Below are 23,385 nucleotides of genomic sequence, written 5' to 3'. Positions count from 1 at the left end.
TAACTATTGCCTCTCCCTTGATATGATAGCCTCTGCAAAGGTGTACACTTTCTCATGTGTTTGGTGAATTACTGCCAGCACCCAGAACAGTGCCTGGCACATAGTAGGTGCTTTATAAATATTTTTTGGGTCAATCAATTTTAAAATTTCACATTTTGGGGGATGTGGAGGAAGCACCTCATTATTTAAACAACACAAATAACCACTACTACAACCTACGGTCTCTATTTCTCAACCAGGAAAGCTGAGGTTAATTAAGACCCAAATAAACCCATACATTGTGAGGTTGGAAAGGAAACGCTGACCCTTGACCTGGAAACTCGCTGTGACTAGAGACCAGCACCAGCACCCAGATGATGATAAAAGGAGCACAGGTGTTAAAAACAAAAGTGATATTTTATTAATGAATTCCATGATTTTTAAATGCTTTTTTTGCCCTTCTTATAGGGGAGAGGTAAAGCTGTCCCAGCTATCAAAAAATTCAAATCTCCTTTTCTTCTCTGGACTGCCCGTCGCTGTGTCTCCATCCAGCCAGTCTCCCAGGTCCTGGGAGCCACTTCCCGACGTTCCTGAAGCACTTCCGGATGTTCCTGAAGCACTTCCCGGGTCAAAGGCCTCCACCGCCTCCAGGAGGTCCTTATCGCTTCCTTCCTCCTCAAAGGACTTCTGGAATAGGTCGTAGATCTTCAGCTGCTTTGGGTCCTTCATCAGAGAAAGAAAAGGAAAGATGAAAGGATCCAGCTCCACCCTGACTCCCTGCCATGTGGCTGGTGGGAGAACACAGGGAGGGGCCCTACATCTCCTGGTGTCGGGTGGGCACTATGCCAGGGTGAGCGCAGGCCGCACATCACTAACACAGCCTTGCTGCCTAGTGTCTGACAGACATCTTCTCTCCTGCTCATTAGATAAAGAAAAAAAAGAGAAATGGTTGTCCTTCCAGATGGGGAGTGAAATCAAAGGCCACTAAGGCCAGCCCCTCGCTGTGCTGGGCTCTCATCACCCTCCATCTGAACAGCAAGGCCAAGGAAATGCCCCGCAGGCAACTTGTTCCAGGGAGAAATAACCGTTAACATGCATTCGACTATGGTGATGGTAACAGTATTTGCTAACTTGGAGCAGGCAAATTCCAAGGTCAGGATTGGTATTTCCACAAGAAAAAGACAGCACTTCCGTTCCTGACCAGAAACTGTGAAGCTATCTCCCTGCGTTAGGCTCGACCACTAAGCTCTAGTTACAAACAATTCTCTCGGGAGTGGCCCTCCAGCAGGCAGTACTGCCTGGGTCCTCACTTCCATGTCAACCACCCGAGTGGAAACGCAAGCCTTTGGAAGGGCTTCTTGCTCCTCTCCATTGAATTTCGCTGAAACGGAGGAGGGAGAGACTGTGACAGCCTTTGGGCTGGAGCGCTAGGCCAGGGCAGGCTTGCTGGGCCCCAGCTGTCCTCTCCAGAGGCCAACAAGCCTCCTCTCAGCACCTCTGACAACCCTGGCCATGGAAGGAGGCACTGGCCTCTTTCTCTCCTAGGTCATAAGAGGGGCTAGCAAAACAAGGCCTGTGACTGTGGGCAAATCTCATTGTCCTGTATGACTCAGTTTACCCCTCTATAAAATGGGAGACACTGAGAACAAAATGCAATGTCCGAGCAGAAATAAGTGGTATAAAAGCAGTACCTGGTTTTGGACATGCCTCATTCTGCGCTGAGGACATGTTCTGGGGGCAGCCCTGCTAGGTGTTGCTATGTACTTTTCACAGTAACTCAACAGCTGCACAGGGAGTTTTCTGCCAGTTTGAGATGATCTCATGGAAGGGGCAGTGTGTGGAAGCCCTGGTGTTATGAGAACCTCCGAGGGAAGGTCCAACGCAGGAGTCAGTGCCATCACTTGTCCATAAGGAAGCACATGTGGACTGGCCTGAGAGTGACTGCAGACCATCATTTCCAGCTCCTGGGCGGGGCGGTCCCAGGAGTGATTCATGCCTTCCCGCTCAGGCCCCAAGGGCTGGCAGGCCGCTTAAGGCCTCCTTCGGCCCAGTGGTGAGGAGCCATGTGCTGCTGTTACCTTGTAGATATAATCAGTGGCTTCTGTCATTTCTGAAAAATTGGCCTCGGAAACCCCGGCTTCACCCAGAACTTTAATCTTCTCTTGGATCAAGGGCCTGTTGGGAAGAAACGAGCCACAGTGAATCCAACCGGCACAGAATGCAGATGAAAGCGGACCACCCTCCTTGTTCTTAGGGGCAGTGATATGCTTGCTGCTTCACATTGTTGCATCTCTCAAGGCACAAACGTCCACCTGAAGTATCTGCCTCCTCTCAACTGTGAACCAACCAATGTCGTACTCGTATCATCAGGCTCAAAATTCTTTCTGCTAGAAGATGTGTAGGAAATAGATGCTCCCTCCCTGCAATATTCTGAACCTGGTGCTGTTATGAGTTGCCCACTAAACCAGTGGTTCTCAACCTTCTGGCCCTTTAAATACAGTTTCTCATGTTGTGACCCAACCATAAAATTATTTTCGTTGCTACTGTTATGAATCGTAATGTAAATATCTGATATGCAGGATGGTCTTAGGCGACCCCTGTGAAAGGGTCGTTCAACCGCCAAACGGGTCGCGACCCACAGATTGAGAACCGCTGCACTAAACCAAGAGAAGGAAGTAGGGATGAGCTACACGTGCTGTAGAATTAAGACCCCTCAGTCATGAGGTTGGAAACAGATGAGCGGTGGTAACTGAGAGAATCAGGAAACTTACTATCAGGAAGGGAGAAATGGGAAGGGCATGTTGGGATTTTTGCTTAGATACCAGACATATGGCCCAGCAGCTGTCCCAGCCTCGTCATAAAGGGGGAAGGAGTCTGCACCCTGTCTCAGCAAGTGCTGCATCATCATCAGTCTCCTCCCGTCTCAGGTCAGTAGGGAAGGAGCCACACCCCCTTATTCCTGCATGATTTCCTCATGCACCCCGCAGGTCCCCAGTGAATGCTGCTGGGAAGCTGGATGTGCTCATGATGAAAGTGGGAGGAAGTCCTTAGCAAAAGCAGAAGCCCTTAGGGAGAAAAGGAAATACATCCTTGGTGTCCACCCTTGCTCAAGCCCAACCGCCGGGCCGGTGGCCAGCTGTACCAGAGGTAGTCGTCAGCTGTGCCTCTCGCCACCAGGTAGTGGATGCCCACGGAGTTCGACTGTCCAATGCGGTGCACCCGGTCCTCGGCCTGCATCAGCACCTGCAAGGCCCGGGGGTCAGGGTATGTAGGGTAAGGCCTGAGGCGGCTCAGCCCACCACAGCAGGCAGCCCCTGGCCCCCAAGTCCCAGCACAACCCTTCTTCCTCTAAGGATTTCACTGCCGTGCCTCACGGCGGAGGACCTGCCGGCCTCTACCTACAAATGACCTGTCATCTGACAAAAGACAGAACCAAATAGAACACCGGTTGGCGAACTAAACCGCAGCTGGAGAGCTGTGATGGCCTCGTGTTGGGCCCGGAGCTCGGTGCTGTGAAGGGGGAGCAAGCCTCGGTTCTTCCATCAGGCTGGGATGAAGGGCAAACGAAGGAAACTGGCACATTCTATTCTTCTCTCCGTGAAATAAGAACAGTCATCTCCTAGCTAAATCAACACTGCACCAAAGGGAGAGGCCAGCTGTGAGGGGGGCAGGGTGGCACTTACATGGGGGTGGCCCTGAAGGAATAATGAAAACCAGGAGCCTGTTTCCATTACAAAGTGCATTCCACCTGAAGCCCATCCATCATTAGAGCGGTCGCCATGTGTGGCCAGTGAGAGCCACAGTATGTGAGAACGTGCGAGGAGAAACAAACTCTTTCTGGAGCTCAGGAGAAAATTTTATGAGTCCAAAAAAAATGGCTTCTATCTGCTGACACAGCCGTTTGCTGAGCAGACAGGGCCAGTGACCATGTTCAGGGAACACCCACACCCATTGCCCTGTTGTGGCCACACTGGCGAGAGCAGCTTACAGCAATGGCTAATACAAGGGACACAGTGGAAAGCCAGAGGCCTGGGCTGCGGCCTGGTGCTGTTATGAGCTACCCTCTTTGGTGACAGCTATGCATCCTTCTAGCCTTCTAAAACTTGCTTCCCCATTGATAAGATAGTGTCGATACTACTACATAGGGGGTTGTGAAGATCTAAGAGCTAGCCAAATAAGTCTTTAAGTGAAGACTGACATGTGGAAAGTAAACGCTATTGAGGGCTAACGGAGCCGGATGGAAGATGCACTGGCCCCAGGGACAGCTTGCAGACACCTTGCCTTACCCACCAACACTAACTCCTCCCCCCTGCAGCTATGAGCATGCCCAGGGGCTCCACGTCTTCTGCGCCCCTTACCCCTGGGTTCCAAAACAACTCGGCGAACACCACCAGGTCGGCCGAGGAGAAGGTGAGGCCCATGTTGGCGGCGGTGATGGACAGCACGGCCACGGCGTGCCTCTCGGACAGCTGGAACTGCTGGCACAGCTGCTCCCGGTCTGCGGAGGAGGTGGTGCCATCGATGCGGATGTGCTGCACCTTCTGCGGGAGCAGCGTGGGGAGGCGTCATGACGGAGGTTACAGGTGGGGAGGGAGGAAGGGGAATGGAACAGAGGGCTACTGAGGTATTTTATTACTTGAACTATAAACTTTGAAATACATACAGCAAAATTTTCCATTTATTCAATGTGGATGGGGAAACAGGAGTTTGTTGTACATTTCTCTATACTCTTTGGCATATTTAAAATAGTACGTAAATGTAAAAGAGGAAGGAAGACAAAAGGTAATCTATGATCTCAAATTTAACAAAAAATGAAAAAGGGGTGAACATATGTGTTAAGTTTTCCTAGGAAATCTTCTAGGAAGATTTTCACCCGATTTACTGAGGGCCACAAAACTGTACTGAAGTCTATGCACGGCCGTGTGCAGTTAACAAAGCCATCTCAACAGTGATAAGGAGAAAAAAGGAAGAAAGTGGACACTGATAGAGATACTTGTCTCCACATAGAAAGACGTTTTGCTACCTCATCTCTTGTCAATTTTCTAATTATTTACACAGAATGATGGAAGACCCACTGGGAGATGTTCCCAAAGCAAGATTCTTGGGCTATCTGTACAGAGTATGGAGGAAGTTAAATGCACTGCTGGAATATTCTGACCCGCCCCGTGGTTTTACAAGCAAGAATGATTCTTCAGAAACATTTAGCAATGCTTCCAGAAACCATCCTCTCACTTCTTTGCTGACCTGACCTCCACCTGCCCAGAACAACTTAGCAGCCGCCACAAACAATAAAAGCATCTGGTGTGGACTTTCAAAGGAAGCTTACCTTTCTCTCCAGCTCTTTAGTAATTGCATCCAGAACCACCTTGTGGTGTGCAAACACTAGAAACTTCTCTCTTCCACTTTCCAGCAGATCCAGGATATATTCACTGCATTTGAAATGACAACACAAATTAAACATCTGCTTATCCCGCTGAGGTTAATTACTGACAAATGACTGTTCGTTCCTGTATCAGACACCTTTGGGGTACCTGCCCTGCCTGGCCCATTCTCTCCCTTCCCCGAGGGCTCACTTCTCCCCCTTTCCCTCATGCCAGGTCACTTGAATACAAGAGAGATTAGGAGCTGTGGGAAGCAAGCCATCTTCTGCCATGTGCAACGTGAGCTCTTCCATACTTTTTGGTCATCTCCCATATACAAAGAAATTGAAGCTTCATGTTTTATGTATCTCTGATATGTTACTGAAACATTCTTATTACCTGGGATCATGAAGATAATTAACAGTTTGCACTTGGCTGCTAACATCATTATAATGTGTTTTCAATACAAATTAAAGTGTTGTCTATAGATCTGAAAAGGGATTAGGGGATTATTGTCAGTAACCAAATTTCTGGAAATGTACTATTGAGATCTAAGTAATAATCCTGAAGAGACGGTCAGGGAGAGCTCTCAGCTCCCTTCTGCATTAGATCACCCACTGCAGGGCCAGCAGGTCAGTCAGTAGTAAGGGAATTCTTTCCTGAGGCAAAGCAATATAGGGTGAAGGACCTGATTTGCTTGGTCTTTATTCTCCCTTTAATTTACTTCTCTCCTCTGTGCACTGTATTTTTTTCTCTCTCATTTCATGTAATTTTCTTAAATTTTTGTTGTAGAGGGAGGGAGGGAAGAAGAAAGGAAGGAAGGGAGGGAGGGAGGGAGAGAGAGAAACCTGGGTATGTGTCCTGACCAGGAATAGAACCCGCCACCGTTTTGTGTACGGGACAACACTCCAACCACCTGAGCCACAAGGGCCAGGGTGCACGGGGTTTTTTCTTGACTTCCCACTCTTATCTTTAGCAGGGGCCTTAAAGGAAGGGGAGCGTCGCCGGGCAGCACACCCTGGAGAGGACTCACACTCCAGTCCAGCTCACAGTGGCTCCTGCAGGGCAGCAGAGAGGTGAGCTTCGGGACAGAAGGGGCTCTCCTCTGCCTGAGGCCATGCTCACACGCAGGTGTGTGTGCACAGAGAACAGACACTGTCCACCCTAGAGCAGGACAGATCTAAGGTTTCCTGTTATAAGCAGGTGGTAGAAAGTGGACTGTTCTTTAAACATCTAAGATTTATTTTCTAACATCACTATGGCCAGCCAGGGTATGGATTTGAGTTCAATTTGTGGATCGTTGGTACTAAATAGAATCTAATTAGTTTGAGAGACATAAAATTTGCCTTGATATAAGCAAAAATGTTTATTGCTACAGTATTAAAAAGTCACAAAACCATAAAATTAACTTGGCTCATAATCACCACAGGCCCCAATATGCCTAGCGCCTCTGTCCCCTCTACACCGCAGACACGGCTTCTGCTCTGCCCGCCCCACACCCCTAAGTCACCAGGCTGGAATGCTCACCTACCACAATAACCTTGGCTTCTATATTGAAAGATGCCCATTAAAATGAAAACAGACAACAGCAAAAACAAACAAACAATTTAAAAACCCAAACAACTAGCAGAGAAAATTAAAGCTTTGAGATCTTTAAAACATTTACCATCTTAACCATTTCTCCTTGTTTAACTCTCTATTGATTTGAGAGAGAGAAATATCAACCTGCTGCTCCAGCCATTCATTGGTTGCTTCTTGTATGTGCCCTGACCAGGGATCGAACCACAACCTGGACGTATCAGGACAATGCTCTAACCAACTGAGCTATCTGGCCAGGGCTGAGTTTTAAGATTTATAATCTAATTTCTACTTACTAGCTATGTGACTCTCAGGTGCAGAGATTTCCATGAGATGTACTCAGTTTCTGCATTTAAGAAATGGGGTCAATATGACTCATCCTACTGGTATCACAAAGAGGCTGTAAATGTGAAATGAGTTAACAGATGTCAAAATTGTTGGAAACGATAAAGCACTACATAATTTATAATGGAATTTTGAAAAAGTATGTACAAGGTATGTTATGGACTGAATGTTTGTGTTCCCTCCCAAAACTCGTAAGTGTGATGGTGTTGAAAGGTAGGGCCTCTGGGAGGTGGTGGAGTTAGGGCTCTTATAAAAGAGATCCCAGAGGGCACTCTGGTCCCTTCCACCATGTGAGGACACATGAGGATATGGCTGTCTGCAAGCCAGACTCTGAATCTGCCGGCTCCTTGAACTTGGATTTCCTAGCCTCTAGAGCTATGAGAAATATTTGTTGTTTAAGCCACCATAGTTTATTAGTCTATAGTATTTTTTTTATGGCAGTCTGAATGGACTAAGACAAGGTATTACCAAGTTTATTTATAAGGTGGCAAATGATTAGATTTATAATTTCTAAGGAATATGGTTGCTTCTAGGCCTAGCACTCCACCAACCCTGGATTTTGCAGTTCATGAGCTGAGGGAGGGGACTGACACTCTTGCCACCTGCTATTTGGCAGCACGTGAGAAATGGACTGGTGGGTGGGGGCAATTCGGATTGTTTCTGTGAGATGTTTGCAGGCCGTAAAAACACGTCTGGAGTTTGCCACAGTGTTGTAAATGAAAAGGCCATGCCCAGAGGGTGATAGAGAGCTGGCCAGCATTCCGCAGCTTTGTGGAGAATCTTAGATCTGAACACCACAGTGAACTCACTCTCACTGCACTGGGTGCCGAGGGAGAGGCTGGTGAGGCCAGAGGGCTGGTGGCTGAGTGAAGAGGGGAGGCTGTGGGTCTCAATTCACCCACAGATCTTGGTCCCCGCGGCCAACCTGGCTCTGCTCAACCCACACCAAATTCATTTTCATTGAAATTTAATCACTTGGACCATTATCCTGCCAGAGTCTCACATGAATGTTAAACAATGAAAAATGAGGCAAACTGCACATCATTAGAAGTGCCTCAAGTTTCCACCCTGGTGATATCGAATATGAGTGGGTGTTTCTTAAGAAGGGGAGACAATTGAGATTTTTTAAGTCAGTGGATAATTTTAAGAATAGAAATTACTTCAGACTTAGTTATAAGGTGGAAGGAGAACTCAGTGTGGCAAAGGCCTCTTGCCTGTATCTTTTGAACAAACTCTGAGATTCTCCTTTCACGTAGGTAAGAATGACTGAAATGTCATGTCTTTGGAGAAGAACAGAGAATCACATAAGGCAGCTTCTCTGTCTTTCCCAAAACCGTGCATATTTTCCTACGGGCTAGTGAGCAGTACTCCTAGCAAGAGAGAAACTTCCCTTAGTGTCTGGATCACCCCCACGCTCCTCATAAGTGACAGCAGCTCCAGCTTACTTGGGTTAAGACAAGATCTCACAGGGACCCACGCACAGCGGGCAGCGCTCGAGGCAAACCTGCCCATGCCTGTGGGTGAGGAGGCTGTGGGGCCCGAACCCTCACACTCAAGGTGGCAGTGATTGGAGTCTCTGACCCCTTCTCGCAGAGCAGCACCACCATTCTGGCAGACTGAGACAACAGGTGTTTCTTTTCTTAAAAAAAAAAATAAAATGAAATAAAAAATATATATATATTTCAGAGAAGAAGGGAGAGAGATAGAGAGATAGAAACATCAATGATGAGAGAGAATCATTGATTGGCTGCCTCCTGCATGCCCCCCACTTGGGGGGGATCGAGCCCACAACCCGGGCATGTGCCCTTGGCCAGAATCGAACCTGGGACCCTTTAGTCCACAGGCCAACACTCTAGCCACTGAGCAAACCAGCTAAGACAACAGGTGTTTCTTTTTAAAGATGAGAGAGAAGTCCGCACTCGGTGACCACTTACATGACACACGGGATTTTGGCTTCAGCTGTTCTGTGGAAGAAGAGAATGAGGGCTTCTCTCTGCTGTCCTTTCTGTGGGAAGAAAAGTAGAGGGTTTAAGTCTCCCACTCTGAGGACTCTGAGCTAAGCTGACATGCTTATCGCTACTATGAGCTTTACAAATCCTAACGCTCTAGCACCAGTTACCAGAGCCGAGACCCTGACTTACACTCAATTCAGCCACAGAACTACCTGAGCTCCGTTCTGTCATTGGAAACATGGTAGCCACTCTGTCACCCTCCGGGAACTGGTGTGAGAATCCAAGGGGCAAGGCAGGAGGAAGCTGTTTGGACAGGCATTTCAGGGGGAGCTGCACCGTGCACGCATGCTCAAGTGAAAGGCAGACGTGCAGCCTTGCTAGCACACCTATTCACTACGGCCTGGGGACAGCTTACACACGACATGGCACTGCCCACGTTCTTTGCTCCCTTTCTTCTGCCAAGCTGTGTCCATACCCAACTGATAAGCTCACCTCCATCCAAGACTTGCTAAATCAATTCCAATGAACTGCGACTAGTTTATTCTTGTATCATCTCAAACCATTAGTCAAATGTATCTGGTATGTTTCCCACACAAGGTAAATGACTTCCCAGGAGAAAAACAAACAAACATGTTTTCTCTACATTCTGCACCTAAATAAATCCTAGTAAGGAATGTGAATACAGGAGATGCTCAAATAGTTTCATTGGAATATAAGGTAACATCTACTATCACTCTGGGCTCCCAGAGACGCAGGACAGCTGTCTCCTTCCACTAGCAAAAATGCTGCCAGGTCAAAAGGGCTTCTTGTTTTAAACAGTAACTTTCCTCTAGGTCTTGACAAGGAGAAAGATACCCAGGAAACACAGGAATTCGGGGGGACACTGGCAGAGTGCACCCATCTAACTTATGTGTGGAGGCACTATCCCTCCTATTGGTGGCCATAGTCCAATCAAACAGCTGAAATGTCCTGGGAACTCGTGTTGAAGATGCGACTCCACGGCAGTGTATCTGAACTTGTTTCTCAGCTATAGGCCCAGTTTACCTCTAAGGAGGCTCTGGACACATGTGCAACCTTTGCTTGTGGCCAATGAGCTCATGAAGTCCATTCATATACCCTAAAAGGGTCCCTTGCAGCAAGTCAGGCCCTCTAACCTCCTGTGGTCCTTGGTAGGGGGACAGAGCCAGGCTCCCATTGTCTGCAGACTGTACCCCAGGCATCCTCAGTCTGCAGTTCTCCTGTGTCCTTTGGAGACTGTCAAAACTCCTCCCACCCACACCCACTCGGCACCTGCTAATAAGAAAGGGAGAGGGCAAAACAAATGGCGAAGGGCACTTTCAGAAACTGTGCCCTAAGATTTATCACGAGGTGGGTGCACATCCAAGATACAATGCCCAATTGGTGGGATGGCACACTGGCTGACCTTTTGGGAATGATGTGTCGACGTGGACCAAAGCCTCCAAAAATGACCAACCCGCCCTGGCCAGTGAGGCTCAGTTGGAGCATTGTCCCTTACACCAAAAGGTGGCGCGTTCGATCCCTGGTCGGTACACAGGCAGGAGGCAAACCAATCAATGTTTCTCTCTCACACCAATGTTTCTCTCCCTTCCTGTCTCTAAAATCAATTTAAAAAAAACATGCCAACCTGATGACCCAGCAACTTACTCCTTAAAATTTATTCTCATGATGTGCATAAGTTTACATGTAAGCTACTTTTCCAGTGTAGTATACTTAGTATAGTGAACAGTTAAATTAACTTAAATATACAACTAAAAATGGTTGGCAAAATTTTAATATAACCATGTAGAAAATACTAAATTATGTTTAAATATTATGTTTTAAAACAGTGGTGGGGAACCTTTTTTTCTGCCAAGGGCTATTTGGATATTTATAACATCATCCGTGGACCACACAAAATTATCAACTTAAAAAGTAGCCTACTATATTTGGTCAAACATTTAATTAACTCACTCCTAATGCTTTGGCAGGGCCAGACCAAATGATTTCCCGGGCCTTATTCGGCCCTCGGGATAGATGTTCCCCACCCCTGTTTTAAAAGGACATTTAACAATATGGAAAAGAATGAATACAGTTTTGTAATCATGAATACAGTTTTGTAACCATAATGTATGTTTACATGATTCCAATTCTGCTTTAAATATATATAAACTAGAGGTCCAGTGCACGAAATTCGGGCGGGTCCCTCAGCCTGGCCTGCACCCTCTTGCAATCTGGGACCACTGGCCCCTAACCACTTGCCTGCCTGCCTGATCACCCATAACCACTCTGCCTGCCTGATGCCCCTAACTGCTCCCCTGCCAACCTGATCAACCCTAACTGCTCCCCTGCTGGCCTGATCTCGCCCCTAACTGCTTGCTCCCCCACACCGGCCTGATCTTGCCCCTAACTGCTCTCCCCTAACCACCTCTACCTCAGCCCCCGCCACCATGGCTTTGTCTGGAAGGACGTCGGACATCCAGAAGACGTCCGGTCGATCCGATCTAATTAGCATATTACCCTTTTATTAGTATAGATGTATATATAAATAATATGTATTTTGAAGCAAAATCTACATACATTTAAAAATCCAAATAATAATTAATGCTCAAATTAGGTGATAAAAGAGATGAGTGAATCAATTTTATAGTGTAACTAGAGGCCCAGTGCATGAAAATTCATGCACTGGAGGGTGGGTCCCTCAGCTCACAGTCCAGGAGCCCTCAGGGGCGGGAGGCAACCCAGTGATCAGGGGAAGGTGATGCCCCATCACACCTCTGCTGCTGCCACTGCTGGCAGCACAAGCCTCGGCCGGCCCTGGTTACCTGAGCCTCGGGCAGTCCTGGGCGGCTGGGCAGCTGTCATCCGAGGTTTGTCTGCATCTTGGGCTGGCCCTGGGTGGCTGGGGGGCTGAGGGGACTGGGCACCGCTATCTCTGAGGGCGTGGCAGTCAATTAGCATATTCCCTCCTTATTGGCTGTGGGTGCTGCCATCTTTGAGGACGGGGCAGTCAATTAGCACATTCCCTCCTTATTGGCTGTAGGCGCTGCTATATTTGCAATGGTGTGAGGGTCAATTAGCATATTCCCTTTATTAGACAGGATTATAAAGCATGTTTAATAAATATTACTTATTGTAAGTACTTTATTTTTCAGATTTTATACAATAGGCATCTATTAAATTTTTATTGTGGGAGAAATCAAGTTTCATCTTTAAAAAAGAACTCTCCCAAACTGGGTAGACAGAATACTAGTCCATTAATGATCTCATTTCTTTTGCTAGCCATGGGCCAGGAAATTTTAAATTACCTGCATTTTTTGTCCCTGTCCCCTGGACTTTTATTAAATTAGATCCACTGGGGTTTCCAATTTCTTTTTCTATGTTGGAAATCTGAATGGACTGTCAAGCGGCGGAAGGGTGAACTGATACTGTCACCAGGAAGTCTGCACGGACTTGCTCCACTTTTCTGTTCTTGGTCTTGCTGATCAAAAATGGCTTTAGACAAAAGATGATTAGAGCCAGCTTTTCTTAGCCAGTGAAGAGTACCTATTATTTCAGCTGAAAATGAAAAAAGGCTTTAGCCGCACATTACATTTTATAAATTGTCTGTTTCACCTTGGCTTCCGTGACTTAAAGCTTTTTAAAAAATGTCTTCCTCCAGATGGGAAGGTGTGAGGGAACAAAGGAAAACCCACTTCTTGACAGTCAGCAGTGCTTTGCTGGAGCCATGAAATTGTACAAAACTGCAGGGAAACCTGTGCCTAAAGAGTAACTATAAAAATGGGGGGGTGGGGAAGGGCAACTTCCTATAGACCCACAGGGCCTCTTACTTGATCAAAACCAAGAAACCATGATTCCCCATTTACTCTTTTGGCTCAGGATTTCATGGCTGGTCAAGGATGGAAGGGTGTCAACGGCCATCTAGTCTAACTCCCAGCTGACATTGGCTCCGCTTCTGAGTGAAGTTAGGGTGGTGCCGAATGGGTTGCCTTAGAGTAGGAAAGGTTCTGATGGTCCAAACCGCAACGCTCATAAACTTATTTTCTACTTGGATTTTCCACTATAAAAATGAATTTACATTCAAGAACACAAAGGAGAACCACATTTTCAAGGACTTATTATCATAAAGAATGTAGTATCTGGCTTCAGCATCACAATGAAGGTAATCTGCATCAACTCAATTTCTCTTTCAGGGACAAACTCTTCATTTTCCTAGGACCCCATGGAAGCACAGAAACTCTCAAGCATGGGCCTGGGGAGAGCTCCAGGCTCTTTCTCTGCTGGATTCTTTAAGAATTACACTGCAAATTAGCCTTCATTTTCATAATCTGCAAAATACCATTAAGACTCTGGGATGCTGAAGAAGCGGGATGATAATCACCCTACAGGTGGGATTCTGAGCAGTCGGCATTCTCCTGATATATTTTTCCAGCACCAAGCCCATGAGGCAGGCCATGGCTTCCTCTTTTAGGTAAGAAAACATCAAAATATGCCAAATAATTTAAAGGACTTGCATAGCTACCAGAGTTTTAAATCACCCAACATTCTTGAATCCCATGGCTCAGCCTAATCAATTTCACAGCACAGCTGTAAACTCAGGAACTCAAACTCTCAGGTTACATCTGAAACCACTGGAAGAGCACTCACCTAACCTGAGGAATGATGCAAGTTGGTGGAAAGTTTAAAAAAATGCTTTCAAACCTTGCTGCACTAAGTACAGAATTTCCATACACCTCTTTCTTGTTGGCCACACAGCACAATTTACAGTTGCCTCTTGGCCAATTAATGGGACTTTCATCCTCAATTCTAATGCCCACTGACTGCCTTTTCTGTTGTTTACATTGGCTCTCAACCTGGTTCAGAAGGTGGACCAAGCGCAGGCAAGGGTGTTCTCCAGGGAAGCCCACGAAATGCCGATAGACATATTCCCATCACACACACAAGGAACTAAAACATAGCATTTGACAAATTCGCATCTAAAAATATCACACTTCTGAATTTTTTTCCATTCATGTGCTATTTGCTGTACTTATTCATTGACTTTCTTATCTGGCAGAGTTCACAGTAGACAGAAGTTAGACCTTAATGGTTTAAGAGAGTTATAAGAAAAAACTTAAAATTGAGAAAAAATTTCTATTCATTGAATTTTCATCTGTAGAAACCAGAAAAGATCACCAGGACTGAGTTTAGCAACAGAATGCTCTGGTTCCTCTCGTGGTTCCACTGAAATACAATTTCATAACCATCGGTCTGTACGTCTACATCAACTTGTGAACTCTGAAACTGCAGGCCATCCAGATAATTATATGTAAGATGGCAAAAATTAGTAGAGCTTGATAATTGATCCATGTATCCTCTAGCCTATCTTATGTTTCTTTTTTTTAATATTACCTGTTTTTAAAAAAATATATGTTTTTATTGATTTTAGGGAGAGAGGAAGGGAAAGGGAGAGAAACATAGATTGGCTGCCTCCTGCACGCCTCCTCCTGGAGATTGAGCCCAAAACCGGGGCATGTACACTGACCAGGAATCAAACCAGTGACCTCTCTGTGTACGGGACGAAGCTCAGCCAACTGAGTCACACCTACCAGGCCCCCTCTGTTTCTTAAAAGTTACCAGTTAGTCTGCTCAATCACAAGGTAAAATAACATTAAAAAAACACACAACACACATTCTGTCTCTTGTCATTCTTATCTGTTTTGTAATCTTCCAGAAGGCTGAGAGCTCATTTAGATCTAAGTCTCTTCATGCAGGGTAATACCAGGCCCAGATAATGTCAAAAATGTCAATGTAATTTTCTTGGCAATGAAGATTGCTAGGTTTCGTCCCACAAGGACAGAAATGGAGCTGGTGTAGATTATCTTGTGGTACTTAGCATAGTAAGACACTAACAACAGGTATGAAATGAAAATTTGAAATGATAAAACCACCATATTGGAAATAGCCCTAAAATATAGGGGTAACAGGCTTGGATATAGCCTCAGCTCTGCCTCACAGTAGTCATGAGATCTTAGGCAAATCATAGCCTTTATGAACCTGTTTCCCTGTTTGTAAAATGGGGTTCCTGCCAACCATAAATGACTGTAATAAGGAAACAAAGGATTAAGAAGGGTTGAAAACTCGATTTTGTTAAATAATGGTTAATTTGTTAAAGAAAATTACACGACTAAAGCAAATGACATGGGATGGTTAGAGGGTTAATATATATATCAAATACACATAGAACTAATTTCTAGCAGTTGTTCCTATACTGAGGCATTCTCGAAATACACTTAGCATAAATTCCAACTTTCTCTGAGATATTCAGAATATATAGCATCATCCTGCAGATAGCCCTGATGACCACACATGAACAGTGATCTCCACAAGCATAAAACTGCAAATTGAAAGATTTTTGAAGTAGACGAGGCAGCCTGAGACATGAAGCAGGCTCACTGTCCTTGCCCAGGGAGGTGGGACGAGGTGATGGAGAGGCAGGTTCAGAGAACTGTGGGTAATCTCCACTGAACCCCTCCTGGGAAGAAACACCTGTGAACACAACTTTCAAATTCTGGTATCCAGCCCCAGACTCACAGAGTTGTCCTTGGTGGTCATCTCCTTGGCCGCGGCATCCAGGGACGCTCTGGCCTTGGCACTGATGCGGCCTGGGGCCACCACCACCATCTTGCGCTGCTTGGCCGGGAGCTGGGAGAGGACGTCGGACTTGAGGCGCCGCAGCATGACCGCCTCCTCCAGCAGCAGCTTCAGCTCCCCCAGGTTGGAGGAGCCGGAATAATCCCATCCCCAGGTGTGCTGTGGAGGAGAACCAAGACAAACGTGAGACCCCAGGGCCCAGGAACAGGCTGTCACCGCCTCTCACAACCTCCTCTTCCCCGGCTTTGTGCAGAGAACATCAAGCGGCTTTAAAGGATGAATACACCACCATATGAGAAACAGGAAGGAAAAGAAAAGAGAATCGGGAATGAGGCGGACAAAACTCACCTATCTTGGCGTGCTACAATTTGGCACTAATTTGCTTTCTAGCAGCAAATGCAAGATGTCAGTGGTTTGGTATCCATTACATTAAAAACAAACAAGACCTTGTCAGACTTTCATGTATACTAAGTACAGAAATAACATTCCTAGGGCTCATCCTACAGGGTCCATTGTACAATGTAACACCTAATGTCAGTGATCTTTATTTGATGAGGTTTACAGGGATGTAAACACCTGTTGTTCTCAGTATGGTCACACCAACACATCCAAGAGCAACATCATAAACACAACGGCAGTGTTAGTGGTGGTGGGTTGAGGGGAGGAGCTGGAACACAGGTTTTTGCCCGTCTGGCTGAAACCAGAGGAGGTCCTGTATAAGCCTGGCTCCCTCATTTGATCGGTGGGTGGGTGGGGGGGAGGCGGGGGGCGGGCAGTGAGCAAGAATGTCTACACTGCTAGAGATGTTACCAGTTAAAATAACCCCATCTTTCACTAACAATCTTCCTGGAAACAGGACTGACTTCTACAGTCAGGCAGCCAGGGTGTCTGCTTCCTTAATTTTTAGCCACTCATCTCCCCTCTGGGCCCCCCTCCCCTGTGCACCACCTGGGTAAGGGTGCACCTAGTTCATTTTCCAGGGCCAGAGGACCTAGTATAATTGTGGAGACATGGCAGGTGTCCAAGAAACCTTTGCTGAATTGAGGATACAAAGAGAAAGTCAAAGATAGAGAAATAAAATAATTAAAAATTGTTTCTTTAAAAAAAAAATCTGAAATCAACTGGAAGTTCAGTCAATGCCTTCACGCTCTGGGGTTGAAAATGAGCTCGGCATGGGGCACTCTCTTCAGTGGCTTCTATTAAGTTGACCACACACACAAAACGGGAGCCCTGGGCTACCAGCTGCACAGAATAAAAGAATAAAAATCATGCTGGGAACAAGAGGATATACTTAATCTGGATATCATGCTCCTAAGTTCTAACATTATCAGCTCTTCATCTTGCAGCTTAAAAACCCATACCAAAGATTTTAAATTGGACTTCAGAATAATCACAATCCAGCAAGCTGTCACTGAAAACTTACCAGGCACCAGGCTAAGTGGGAGGAAGAACACAAAGATGAGGAAGGCACTGCCCCTGACTGAGTGGGTGGTGTCAGGAAGCAGCAGCAAGGAGGAGGGAAAGGGTGAATTTGAGGGTGGAGAGGGTGGAGGACACTAGGAACACAAGGGGGCACAGTTTGGGGAGTAACGGCAATGAATTCCATCTGCAACCCCTGCAATCACTGGCTGAACAGTATCCCATGGGCCCAGACAGTCAAGGAAGAGAAGATCCTTTTCCGAAAGTGGATTATTTGCAAAGAGGACAAAGGTACCAATCACACATGAAGGGCTTTGAGGAAACATGAGAAGGATATACAATCTGGATTGATCCCAGGGGAGAGTGCATCACAAATGTATTAAAATGCTAAAGAAGTATGTTTAATAACTGAGAAACTTCCTGTTTCAGTAGCAGGCTAAAAATAGTTTGCAACTAACTTTACAAAGCACTACAATTTACATTATAAATACTTAGTTTGAATGTAAGTGGATATTTTTAAAGTACTTGAAAAGTTTTATTTTCTTTAAAAAAGTATTTAACAATAAGGCCGACAGTCTGATTTACATCATGAACTTGCAGAGCAAGGCTCTTCCCTCATGAATGGCATGGGCAACGGGCAACGAGTGAGTCCCAGCCAGTTCTCCAAAGTCAGTGTCTTTGATGCAAATAGTAGCTGGGTATATTTGTGATTTGATCACAAAGTGGGAATCTTTAAGGTCTGAATTAATGAGGTTTTGGAGTCCAGCCAGTCCTCTACAGCAGGGCCAGTGCCCACAATAAAGAGGCAGAAGCTCAGGGTGTGGCTCAAAGTTTACAAAGTCACAGCAGACTGGCTGGGAACAAGGAGCCAACGTTTTGAATTGGGGGCTTCTGGAGAGATGCAGAGGAACCTGTGAGGAGGACAGTGCCCCACGCTCAGCTGCTTGATCAGATTAATGATCACAAAAGGACGCAATGGCCCAGCAGGAGGAAACTGGGATTTGTGAATAATGTAATTTGAACATTTTTAAAATGTTGATTTTCTCTGCTTATAAAAGTAATCATGTTGGTGTACATTACCTTCCAGTCAGATATGAGAGAATAAAGGGGAGAGAGGAAGGAAGGGAGGGAGGAAGGTAGAATGGAAGGGAGGAGACATTTTGCGTCCTATTTTTTTTCACTCCTGTATTTACCCATGTTATTAAATATAATTTCTTTTATCACTAAAAAACAACAACAACAACAAAACCCCCCCAAAAAACCCACACCAAAAAACTGAGGGTCTAGAAACCGAGATTTTCATTGCAAAGATCTTTGTGGTCACAGGCTCCCTCTGCTACTTCTGGAGGACGGAGCTGCACAGACAAGCTCCTGAGGGTGCAGGCCAGAGGCGGCGCTCCCCATGGAGACTCAGGGTCCACTGAGAGCCCACCTGAGGCTCAGGATCTTGCTCCCATGCCACCTGCTCAAAGGGCTCTTTTGCCTTCACTGCATATATTTTCACCTTTTCAGAGGATTTTTCATACTCCTCCCCATGCCAAGTGACCTTCACCAGCTTCATCTACTCTCTTCCCTCTGTCTCCGCCTCGGTCCACCCCCAGCTCGCTTCTGAGCCATTCTCTCTGGCAAGAGCTGCTGATTCTGAGCTCCATGCCCTACGCGTTAGCCATGGTCCCTGTTGGAAAACACTAAGCTAGAACCACCATAAGCATTAAAACTAGGAGGGAGTGTTCTCATCCTACTCCAAGGACACTCCCGGGTCAGAATTAGGGGAGGGCAGAGATAAAATCTTAATTCAGCTCCCTGTCAGGGCTCTTCTGATCATACAATGGCCAAAGAGAAGAAACAGAAATGTAGGGGTCAAAATCAGGTTACAAATGGGGGCCTGGTGAGAAAGGGGAGAATAAGTACCCGCTTGGCATCACAGTAGCGAAGTCCGAAGGCATGAAACTGAGGGAAGAACGTTGGCTTGACGGCAATGATCTGCGTGTACAGCTCTGCAGGTCGAGACATGGCTGGCGTGCCCGACAGTAAGATCACGCGCTTGGCCATCTAGGAAACAAACAGACAAAGGAGCTGAGAACATAATTTCCCAAATGCCCCGATGAGGTAAGAGCCCCAGGGACAGCACAATGCCCAGAAAGCAACACAAACGCCTTCCACTTCCTGGGCCCCCTGACCGCTGGAGTTCTCAAGTTTGATCATCGCAGAACCAAGGTGGGTCCGATTCCAAAGACTGTAAAGACCAGCCTTGCTCTGGAGCTCAGTGTGGCCCACAACCTGGGGTCTCTAAGTGAAGGTACTGTGATGAGAGAAACAGCACATGTGTGCCAAGAGCCTCATGGCCTGGCCTGTGTAAGCAGTTGGATGTCATCTCCTAAGCAGCCTTCGTAGCACCCTCTGCCATCTCTACGTTGCCACTTAGCACGTGACAGCGAATTCTGTATCTTCTGTCTCCCTCACTAGGCTTCAAGCTTTCTGACAGCAAGGGCTAGGCCAGGGGTGGGCAAACTTTTTGACTCGAGGGCCACAATGGGTTCTTAAACTGGACCGGAGGGCCCGGAACAAAAGCATGGATGGAGTGTTTGTGTGAACTAATATAAATTCAAAGTAAACATCATTCCATAAAAGGGTACGGTCTTTTTTTTTTTTAGTTTTATTCATTTCAAACGGGCTGGATCCGGCCCGCGGGCCGTAGTTTGCCACGGCTGGGCTAGGCGGTGCTCCTCCATTTCTGTAGCAGTGCCTGGCGCAGAGTAAGTAACTAACAAATGTTCACCATATGTTAAAAACCATTCAGAAGGAAGCTATTTAGCGTCCTGGGGACCATGGAGTAAACCCAAAGAACCCCGCACTGGGAGAGGAAGCAGAAGCAGGGGCACAGCCACAGGCCTGCACTGCAGCATGGGTTCTGACATCCACGTTGAACCTAAGAGCAGATAATGACACCTAGGGCCAGCCCGACCTCACTCCCAGGACGAAGTGGGTAAGCCATGACTTGATTTTCTTTGGAGGGAAAAAAGGGCCCTCACTAACTCAGCAGCACAATACTCTGAGCTGGAGATCCCTGACTGAAGCTGCAGGTACTAAGGACTTTAAAGATGGGACCCGGATCCATTTACCTTCCTCAGTCCGGGTCTGCAACAGCTCATCAGTGGGCAGAGTGGAAATACACAGTTGGTTGATGAACTTGATGTTTCTCATTACCCTGACACCAACATGGTCCAAGGGGATTAGACCCAAATATCTTACCTCTTATTATTAAGATGAAAAAGAGGGTGAGGAAAAAAAAAAGACACGTCTCATTGTATTAGAACAAGTAATCACCAAAGATTACGGGAGGTAAAATTCATTTCAGCTCTGGGAAGGGACCCTACTGTGGAACTCAGTTGTTTAGGAACAGCTTGTTAACCGCTGTAACCTTGAGTTAATGACAGTAGTGTAAAGAGTATAAGGCAACTGCGTGCAGTAAATCACCCAGGGCGGAAATTAGGTTTTCAAATGAATACACTTGCCTCATAAAAATAAATAAATAAAGGTGCAACAGAGAGAAGAGAAATGGCTCCTTATAAATATACAGTATATACAATTCTCAAGATGCACTTTTGCCCTCTTAGCAGCCACCTCTACTGAATTCCATTATGACAGGAGAGCTGTGAGCCTCTCCAGCTATAATTTTCCACAGTTCAATTACCCAGGACCTCTAATTTCCTGCGCATTTAATGCAGACTCATTAAAATAACAATGAGCTTCTTGAATGGCGGCTGTACCACTGCTTGCCTTAGCTCAAGACCATTTTAATGAAACCGGGAAAATGAAAAGTCTTATCAATAACAGAAAATCAGCCCATCAGCCCGAACCTATTCCCCAGGTCGTTGCTACTGCTGCCGGGGATGGAGCCTGGGCAGCAGCTCTCAGCTCAGGGGGTGGAAATCGCCTCCAGGGTCCTCACCTGATATTTACAGAATAGACCAACACTGACTTGGTTCCCTCGTCCACTGCCCAGACCAGGGGGCAATGGAACCGTTGCTAATGGACGTTTATGGGTGTTAGGAAGCAGAGGCAGTATTTTGGAAATAGAAACCCGCTTTGAATAGAAACCACAACGGAGTCGCATCTGTTATGAAATGGCTTAGCCTGCTCCCTGCTCAGCCCCAACATGTCCGCATTGTCACCACTGTCACCCATAGTGCCTTCAATTGTGCCCAGCTGCCATGATTCATATGTCACCCTCTACCTCTGAGAACTTCCATTCTAGGAAAATATAAATGCACAAAACTACATAAATCAATACTAAATTGAACCCTTTATAATTAACTCCTCTAACGAAAGAAAGCAACACCCAAGAAACCTACACAGGAACAATATAAAAAATAATCTGTATTTGGCCTAATAGAAATTATGTGATTCACATGAGTAGACACTGTTGGGTCAGATGACCTAAAGATCAGGTTTAGTTTCCTTGTGCAGCCCTGCAGGTGAACAGCAGGACAAATTGGAATATATAATTTACCAAGGAGAATCCAATTAAGTAATTCAAAGTAGATAACCTACACACAGATTTTTTTTAAATGAGCAAAGAGAATGTTCTATTGTAGAGAAAAGAGCTGAAGTTGTTTTAAGTTCATGCAAGAAGCAGACTGTACTCACACAAAAAGAGAAACAATTATTTATTAGGAAAGATGGTGGGATTCTGAGGGTCTTTTTCCCTCTAAAAAACAATCGGGTACTGTTAATCATGTTATAATACTGTTGTAACAATAAAAAGCACTGTACATAACACTCAGCTAAAGAAAACCCAAACACACCTCACTGCTCAAAATAGAAGATACTGCTAAGACACCTTCAGTGCTGGAGTCAGTGGAGAAAAAGACCCCGTGATTCGGGCTGAGTGGGAGTGGAGACGGTTATGCCTGGTCAGCCTGGACCTCAGGGGCATCTACCAAAAGGTAAAATTATGACCCAGCAATTCTGTGTAGGGGAATTCGTCTTAAAGTAATAAAGCTGCAAATATACGGATGATGTTCATTTGCAGAACTATTTATAATAGCATCACAATGTCCAACACTAACAGTTAAATTATGAAGAGTGTCCATGGAACTGAATGCTCACGAGACACTAAAAATGATGATTTTGCCCTATGACCTACAAGTTAGAAAAATAAACTGTTCACAGTGGTTTTCACTGTTGGAGGGTCTAAAGATGATTATTAAAATGTTCTGTATAGCTTTGTCTTGCCTACCACATCTATATATATAATGCCTAAGCGACTGGCCGACTGTTTGACTGGTAGCTATGATGCGCACTGACCACCAGGGGGCAGATGCTCAACGCAGGAGCTGCGGTGACTTGGCAGCTGCAGTTCTTGGGTGACACACCCGGAACCAGAGAGGAGGGAGCCCGATTCCAGGGTGCATCACCCAAGAACCGCCCTCTCGTAATCCGGGACTCCTCAGGGGATGTCGGAGATCTGGTTTTGGCCCGATCCCCACAGGCCAGGTCAAGGGATCTGGGCCTCTAGTTTATATATAAAAATAGAACCTTTCTTAGTAGCCCAGGCAAATAGTGCCATGGAGAAAGAGAGCTGTCACACTTCCTAGGGGACAATGACACAGTTTTTTACAACCTGAGCCTGCTGTCGTCATTTACAAACCCCACATTTATTTTCTGGATACCATCTGGCCCGGCTACCTCACAGACTGTATGATATAAACTCATCACCCCTTCATGCACATTTGCTGAAAAATCTTGAAATATTAAAAGTCTTGAAATACGTTACCAGAATATAGTGCTAAGATATGCATGAGTTAGAGGGACAGTAAAGTGGTATTAAGTTAGGTCCTCATAAATTAGGTCCTTATAAAGTTTCAGGTGTACAACTTGATAATTTGACATCTGTATACACTACAAAGAGATTATCCCTAAAAGTCTAGTTGCTCCTTCACCACACAACTGACTGCCTTCACCCCTTTCTATATGGCTTTTCCAAGGCACATTTTACTTCTTCCTAACTTTCTTCTTGTTCCAAAAATATTCAGTCACTTCCTTAGAGTATCTAGATCAGAAATTCTCAACAGAGTGGGAAGAAGTGATTTGCCACCCAGGGGATGTCTGGCAACATC

At 45.9% G+C, this 23,385-nt stretch overlaps 1 protein-coding gene across 4 annotated transcripts in view; it reads right to left on the bottom strand.

Annotated features, from left to right (window-relative positions):
* Window positions 1–377: 377 nt before the first annotated feature.
* The window catches only part of SMARCAL1 (SNF2 related chromatin remodeling annealing helicase 1), a 46,493-nt gene continuing 23,485 nt past the window's right edge, over window positions 378–23,385 (bottom strand). For all 4 annotated transcript variants that reach the window (XM_070422089.1, XM_070422087.1, XM_070422090.1 and 1 more), the window contains exons 11-18: window positions 19,175–19,315; window positions 15,785–16,003; window positions 9,197–9,267; window positions 5,306–5,408; window positions 4,338–4,520; window positions 3,122–3,222; window positions 2,058–2,154; window positions 378–702 (exon numbers count right to left, since the gene is read on the bottom strand). In XM_070422089.1, the coding sequence (XP_070278190.1) occupies window positions 442–702; window positions 2,058–2,154; window positions 3,122–3,222; window positions 4,338–4,520; window positions 5,306–5,408; window positions 9,197–9,267; window positions 15,785–16,003; window positions 19,175–19,315 (1,176 nt within the window). In that variant the 3' untranslated portion in view covers window positions 378–441. The remainder of the gene's footprint in view (window positions 703–2,057; window positions 2,155–3,121; window positions 3,223–4,337; window positions 4,521–5,305; window positions 5,409–9,196; window positions 9,268–15,784; window positions 16,004–19,174; window positions 19,316–23,385) is intronic.

This window comes from Myotis yumanensis, unplaced genomic scaffold, assembly GCF_028538775.1.
Source record: "Myotis yumanensis isolate MYYU_CA2020_CCGP unplaced genomic scaffold, mMyoYum1.0.hap1 SCAF_8, whole genome shotgun sequence".
NCBI classification, from domain to species: Eukaryota; Metazoa; Chordata; class Mammalia; order Chiroptera; family Vespertilionidae; genus Myotis; species Myotis yumanensis.
The sequence above is the reverse complement of the archived record's forward strand: the minus strand, read 5'-3'. Positions and strand labels throughout refer to the sequence as shown.